General features: G+C 36.6%; 1 protein-coding gene across 1 annotated transcript; it reads right to left on the bottom strand.

Annotated features, from left to right (window-relative positions):
* Positions 1 to 596: 596 nt before the first annotated feature.
* On the bottom strand, positions 597 to 5,209 carry tnni1c (troponin I, skeletal, slow c; the record flags this gene model as incomplete). The annotated part of the gene is made up of 7 exons (XM_040026876.1): positions 597 to 1,785; positions 1,886 to 2,020; positions 4,055 to 4,117; positions 4,228 to 4,317; positions 4,415 to 4,546; positions 4,712 to 4,753; positions 5,165 to 5,209. Coding segments are annotated over 7 exons (609 nt in total), but the record flags the coding sequence as incomplete, so codon positions are not given.
* Between the last annotated feature and the right edge of the window lie 2,718 nt (positions 5,210 to 7,927).

Raw genomic sequence — 7,927 nt, 5'->3', positions numbered from 1 at the left:
ATCCCTTCTTGATGTCAGAGGTGACATGAGAATAGTCAGGGTGCGTCGATCTGATAGGTAGGCAAATGTAGCTCAAATAACCACTCATCACAACCAAGGTATGCAGAAAACATGTCCTGCTTTTTTTTTCCTCAAAGGCACAACATGTCAAACCTTAAAACAGCAGAAGACTGCAACGGGTGTCACTTCCTGTCAATTCGAAACAGGAAACTGTGGCTACAGTTGACACAGGCGAATCAAAATTAGACAACAGAAGACTATAAAAACATTACCTGGTCTGACAAGTCGTAATTTAATTCATGCACGAATTTAATCCTGCCTTGTATCAACAGTTCAGGCTGCTGTAGGTGGTGTGATGTTATGGGAGTTCTTTTCTTAGTACACTTTGGGCCCCTTTTTTATCATCTAAGCATTGTTTAAATGCCACAGCCTACCTGAGTATTGTTGCTAATAATGTCCATCCTTTATGACCACACTTTACCAATCTTCTGCTTATTTCAATCAGAATAGAATATCCTGTTACATGATATTTGTACATGACAATGAGTTCACTGTACTCAAATCAAATTCAAATTCAAATTTTATTTGTCACAAACACAGTCATACACAGTACGATATGCAGTGAAATGCTTAGACAACTGCTTGTGACCTAAAATAAAAGACTATGAATAGGATAGGAAATAAATAAGGTACTGTCGTTGCTACTGTCACCAAATTTCAGTCCAACAGAGCACCTTTGGAGTATTCGCATTATGGATATACAGCTGACAAATCTGCAGAAACTTTGGGCCAAAATCTCTGATTTGGGCATTAGGTACATATCTATACATACATCCTGATTCTTGTAAAAGTAAAAATAGAGACTAGCAGGCCAGTTTCTGTGATTTTCTTATTCTTGAGGCTAGACTGATATTTCTGGGTTATGGCAGATTATTTCATAGCTCATATAGACAGAAGCTGTACTATTGTAGTGCATATAGGCCACTGTTATACTAAATGAAATAACTTCACACAGTAAAAATAGCATTGTCAGTCATACACAAATTCTTTCCATCACCCTTAGAGTCCTTAAAGGCTGCTGACTCCATCCACAACACCCTTGATTATTCAACCCCCTGTCTTGCTGACAGTGTTTGACGCTAGTTCAAGGACAAGTATCAGTATGTGTGACAATATTTGCTGTTTTTAACCGGAGAGGAATTCACTCCATAGAAGAAGAAAGGCTAAGTATCTCCTTGCTCTAAATATCTCAGGTGGCACTGCAAGTTTATGGCATTCCTTAGTGGAGACAGAAGAAATACAGCTCCATTACCGTGTACAAGGACAATGCCAAGCAATGTAAATCTGCTGCACTCACAAATGAAATACAGTATTATCACCATATGATAATATGCCTAAAATCTAAGTCCAACCAATCTAGTTGTCCATGGAGTATATCTTATTGTAATGGTCAAGCTCTGAACTTCATCGCGTATTAGTCTCCACTAGTAATTTATGAATTCATTTACTTTTAGGTTTGTAATTTTCAGTTTTTGACTATCCCATTTTATTTTTGACTCATTTTAGTTTGATTTTATAAATGTTATGTTAAATTTTGGTTAATTTTTTTTCACTTTCAATTAAAGTTCTTTCATTAAATCTTCCTCCATCCATCCTGCAGCGTCAGCACATGAAGGAATTTGTTCACTGGGCCCCACTAGCAGCATCAAACATCTTCTTCCTGCCCTGCATACCAGACATGGCCTCCACATTTTTACGCCAGTCACCCACCTCCATCGTCAGCTCCTAAAGTAAAGCCGCATTCAGACCATCAGATTCTGCAGTTTTATTTGGCTGCTTATTTGAATATACCTAGATACCAATTATGTGTGTTGCTAGAGCAAACCTTCTCTTGTTTGATGTCTTCTTTCTTTACAGACTTGAGATTGGCCCTCAGATCCATGGAGCCCTTAGTTTTCGATCCAAACAGAGCTTTCAACATCTCATCTGCTGACACTCTCACCTTCCTGAGAGCTGGTTTCTTAACCTTCCTCTCGTGTTAGCTTTCTGTTATCATCTCTTATGTTAGCGGGTCGGTTTTGACCCGTGAATTAAATCAGCTATAAAATATACTAAAAACAATAAGTTATCGTCCAATTTGTTTCTCATCTCTTGGTTACCTTGTTAGGCTTCCTTATCCATGAAAATGTTGGTTTTAATACTTTTGGCGTGGGCCTCTGGGTCTTTTTTTTTGTCACTATACCCCTCGATTTCAATTAAAAAAAATTGTAAAATTAACCTCAAGAGAATCATATTAATAAATAAAAGGTTTCTGTGTTACCTGAGTATTACTGAGGGGTATAGGACACATCTCTTAAATAAATCTGTTTTATTGATTTTTTTCATTTTAAGATTAATAACTAAAATGACATCTATGGTGTTACGGGTCAATTTCGACCCATAGACATTTACATCAAGAAAAGACAAAAAAGTTTGGTTTTTTTCAGCAGTAGACCTTTAATATAAACTGAAAAAAAGAAAAAGTCCACTCCTCCTTTGTTTTGGTTATAGCCGTGGGTAATTGTGGGCTTTTTTATCACTTCCCAATGATACAGCTTCACCTCAGTTTCCTTTGTGAAGTTCTTGTCCGAGGTCATATCTGGTAAAAAATAAAATAAAATATCACAGCTGATATTGTGATCCTGCAGTCCAGTGGTCATATGGAGGACCACACATTTTCATTGTTTCTTCTCAGGGATGCCACTCACAGCTTTGACTGTGAAAATCTGTACATTCCAGGCATAGTTGGTTTTTGCATCACAGGCTTCCCAGATTTTTCTGCCGTTTTTCCCTGGCTTACTGGGTATATATTGCCGGAAGGGGCATTTTCCTCAAAAAGTGGACAAGACGTTCATCCACGGTCACTGGCCCTGGGATGAACGTCAGTGGAAGAAGCTGCACCCATCTCTCCCAGACATCCCTGATGGGAGCAAGCTTGTCAGACCTCGGTCTGGTCTCTCTGTTGTCAAATCTGAGGACTCTTTAATCAAAATGATATCAAATGTGTGAAGTGACATCGTTGCCCAGAAAATGTTTCTGCCTGTCGATGCATCCCATAGACGATCAGTGGCCTCATTGCAGCATCTGTACACTCCAGCAAGAAGAAGAACACCAATGAAAGCATCCAGGTATTCCTCATCATGTCGCCATGGACTTTTTTTTCCTTCAAGGTTCATCATAGTAATGATGATTCTTTCTAGTGACAATGGCATAAATATCTCAAAACATCTCTTAGTGTCACTGACTTTGGTCAGAGCACACCTTGTGATTCCAGGGGTCATTTTGATGACATTTGCAGCAGCTGCCCTGCCATGTACATCATGAGGTACTGAGCTCCAAAAGATCTTACCATTTTTGGACTTGAATCTTTCAGCAGGAGTAGCTTCAGCACCAGCGACCTCCACCTCTGATCAGATGTGTCTGTGTCTTCTGGATGATAGTCCACATTGTCTTCCTCCTTAGAAACCTGCCCATCTGAATCGCTATGCTGCTCTGTGTCCTCTCCTTCATTTTCACCAAAAATGTGATCCTGAACTTAGCTCACTGTGAATCTTCTTCTCATTTTTTGTATGCTGCAAATTGTAAATGTGCACTCTTGAAGTCAAATGGCCACTCAAATAGTGACTTCACCTCACATGCCCGTGTTTATTTTGTTTTGTTTTTGTGCAGGTATAATGCAAAAAACATGCAAAATAAGAATCCCCTAAAGCTCATATGATTAGGAGAGGCGCTTGCTGTAAGTGTTTTAGCTGACAGTGCACTTATGATTTCAGTTTTGGCTTTAATTATTGCTTTATACTCATAATATTATACCTGGGTCGAAACCGACCCTAACAACACAAAGGTCATAATTTCAACTAGGGCATTTTATAATTTAGTGAAAATATTTATTTTTTGTTTTATTTTGTAGAAATAGAGGTTCCTGACAAAGTCAAAAGGCCTTGATACAATAAACAAATGTATGTGATTTTTTTTATGCATTTGAAATTTAAAATGGGTCGGTGCCGACCCTAACACGAGAGGAGGGTTTCTTAAACTTTCCTCCAAGGTCCTGTACCTTTAGCTTCAACTCGTTGATCTAGCAATAGAGGGAAAAGCTTTATTGGTGGCTTATTTTTAAAGAGGAAAAAAAAAGCGTGTCAACATATTTTAGTTTAACTAGGTGTGTTATGTTTGCTGAGCTCATACATCTCTGTAGTTCTTGAGAACCTTTGCTTCACAGTCATAGCGATCCTCGTCCACCACATGAATCTTTTCATGAATCTCCTTACAGACTTTCTACACGGAAAAAAATAAGTTTCAATTCATGACACTTGATTGGCTTTAAAAACATTGTCAAGCCCATATGCTTACTCAGAGTATCATAAGCTCACACCTGCAGATCATCAATGTTTAACCCACTGAGCTGCAGCGGTGGCAGCTTCTCCCTCAGGTATCGAACCTTCTGTTCCTCATTTGCAGTTTTCTCTGCCTCCAAGTCTTCTGTTGCACGAGTCAGGAGAAGGATCTCGAAAAAGTCAAAGAGGTTTTCATTTGTGTCATCTGGTTGTCGCTTATAATTTTAATATTGGTTGTTACAGGAAAGAACTTTTCTCATAATGACATTCTATTTATTATATATTCAGGAGTTATTATGGCTCGTGCATTTTTGCCATCATTATAAATTATTTACCTTTAGTGATAGCTTGCGTGACGCGGAAATCTTGCATTTAGGCTGGAAACAATACAAATATTACATATTATTGATGACTTGACATGCCACATTGCTCAATTAAGTGCCTAACTCCTTTAAAACAGCAGCAGGATGGAAAATTTTCTATCTGCAGTTATCGATATGAGTCTAAAACAGGTACCCTTAACAAACACAAGAGCGTATCTGGTATTCTGACATCAGTTATAAGCTCATCAACCATTTAAACGATTACCTTTTTTTTTCTATAATGAGAAACTAAATGTCAGATCATATCAAATAAAACTGACATAAATATATCACAATGACACTGAAATTATTTCTTTTTCTGTTGCATGGAAGTATACAGTCTGCAAATTTAAAAACACATTCTTGACAGATTAGAAATATAAGACTTAATTTAATAATCATATGATAATATAAAAATATAAATACCTTCCCCTCTCCCTTGGGGGCAATGGATGATGTATACTGAGGAGAAAGGCATGCACAAGAAATTCAAACTACGTTAAACACAAAACTGTATAATTGTTAGCTGAGAAAGTATATGGTCATGCAGGCTGCAACTTACACCGCTGTGAGTGCCCAATTTGTTGTTCAGCAAAATGAAAGATGCACAAACGAAAAAAAGGCATGAGATTATTATTCTCATATGGAAGAGTATCCGACTTCATAGGCCATTTAAATAAGAATAAAAAAGTGACAACTTGCTCGCCAGACATTGTTTTTCCTTTACACAATTTGGATGCTAATTGAAAATGGACAGAAAGAAAGAAAGAAAGAAAGAAAGAAAGAAAGACGCCTAATTGAAGTTGTCACTTCTCAAGTCAGGAACGAGTCACTTTACAAGCGGGAAACAGCAGCATTTTATAAGTCAGACCTGTAGATCGAAGATCGTCTATTGTGACGAATAAATCTCCCTTTTTCTTCTTTTTGTTTTAGAACTTAGAGGTTTCTCACCAAGATACAAATTCAGCACTTTATTTTTGGCCACCTAGCTAAAAACAAAACAAAACAAAACAAAAACTGTTAAGATAAGACTCTACATAAAAATAACAAAATAAAAAAAATAAATTAAAAAAATTCGTGGTCCTCAGAAAAAACGACACAGTGAGATGTCTTTGTTTTGTCTAACAGCTGATCTCGTGACGCCTCCCGGGCCCTCAGTGAGAAATTATACTGCCACTGCAAAAATAAAAACCTTTCGCTTTTGGATATGAGCCAGACTGATGTTTATAATGCTAATAATATATCTTGTAACAAGCAGCGAGCTCTCTGTTTTGTTTCTCTTTTATATTTTTTGGCAAAGGGAGGAAGACTGAGTGAGGAACGTTTTCAGCGTGAAATGCGTGACTTTCTGTGGTCGTTGGTAGCTTTCATCTTCATATTTGTGGTACAGTGATGGCATCTCCAGAGAGGTTTACAGTGCGTCGGTATTATAATGTTATTTATTAAAGGCAAAAGGGTCCTGGCCTACCAATAAACCAAAAGGATTTCCACCTACTAAAGCATACTATTAGGTCTCTGGAATAAGAACCAGAATCTGATCTGAATGAAAAATACAATATTCTTCATTGTGTGAATGCTGCACAACTATGAAACTGTATTCTTCAGGGTAAGATGTATGCATAGTTTAAACGTCCTTTATTCTTGTGCACACTAAAAACGTGGTGCCCCTTCTCCAACTATTTCAGCTATCCACACAACGTGTCAAACCCGCTCAGACATTAACACATGTTGGATTAACCTGTTAGTGGCCCATGGGTGCAGAGAACAGAGTTCCCAGTACATAACTGTTTTTTGTTTTGTTTTGCTTTTTTGTATTGCTCAATAATAAGGTTTTATGTTAAGTGGTTAAAGTTATTTTTTTTTATTAAGTGATCAACTGTCAAGATCACTGTCACCAAACGTTTTGGACATCAACACATCATGATCCAATAAGTAAATGTGATGCAATTGAAATATGTAAAATCAAAGGTTTATTTATTCAAATAAATGAAATTGAACCTTCAATGTTTTACATTGTACTCATGTAACAATATTACATTGAAATGTTATATGTAATCAGGTTACTTATATAAAGTCAGAATTTATGGGGAAAAATATATTTTGTAAGATAAAATGAGAAGTTGATGAGATTTTATCAACAAAAAGGTTTCAAAGTTCATAAAGTTCTACAAAAGATTTCTGGCCACTATTCAACCCAAAAGTCAAAATATGAAAGAGATGTGACCACAACATATTAAATTCCATACTATATTTATATATATGTACTTAATCCTTACTAGATATGGTATCTGAGTCTAGACAGATAGAGATAAAACGGCAAGGCAGTAATTCATATAGAAAAGAAAAGAAAAGAATAGAATAGAATAGAATAGAATAGAAAAGAATAGAATAGAATAGAATAGAATAGCCCTTTACAATAAAGTTGTGTGTGCTCAACGCCAACTGTGCCAGCTCTGCAGGAATAGAATATAAACAAATCGCAACCCAAACTGCATATTTGTGTTGCAGTTGGTTGGACATAATTTCATAAGCAGTATGTCCAGACTATATAAATTAATTATGATTTAAAACTATAACTGTGAAACTGTGCTCTTCCATTATGACTTATATTAATTGTTGAGAGGTTCCACTAAAAAACACAAGTACCCACTTTGTTGTGTTGGAGACATAATAAGGGCACGATCAAACCCTGCAGGACTTTTCTTCTTTGAGCCATGAATGTTAGAAGGAGCCATGAACCTAGTGAACCATAGCTCCTGCCTTCTGGTGCCCTTGGTTTAGTTTTCCCTACTTTGTTAAGTTATTTTGTTGTCCTTTTCAGATTGTTTCATGTATTGTGATTAAAATCTATTAGTGTAAGGGAGATTTAATTTTAAACCTTGGTCCACAAATATAGGTAGTCATACATGTGTAACTAAATCTCTTTTTATGTGACAGGTGTTTGTCTTCACACATATCATACATACTAAAAATACCATTTGACTCCCCTCAGTAGACAAAGGTGACAAGCTGTGTTTGATATAGACTAATCCACCTGGCACAAGAGTTACGTGTACTACAAAAGAACACTGTGTAATGTTTTCCTGATGTCTTTTCTTGCTTTGTTTTGCAGAACATTTTTACAGTTCTTACACATAACATATTACATATACATATATAAAAGGCTCTCAGGTTGAGATGTAATGGTAA

Source organism: Simochromis diagramma, unplaced genomic scaffold (genome assembly GCF_900408965.1).
Source record: "Simochromis diagramma unplaced genomic scaffold, fSimDia1.1 OVJJ01000293.1, whole genome shotgun sequence".
In the NCBI taxonomy this organism is placed as follows: Eukaryota; Metazoa; Chordata; class Actinopteri; order Cichliformes; family Cichlidae; genus Simochromis; species Simochromis diagramma.
The sequence above is the reverse complement of the archived record's forward strand: the minus strand, read 5'-3'. Positions and strand labels throughout refer to the sequence as shown.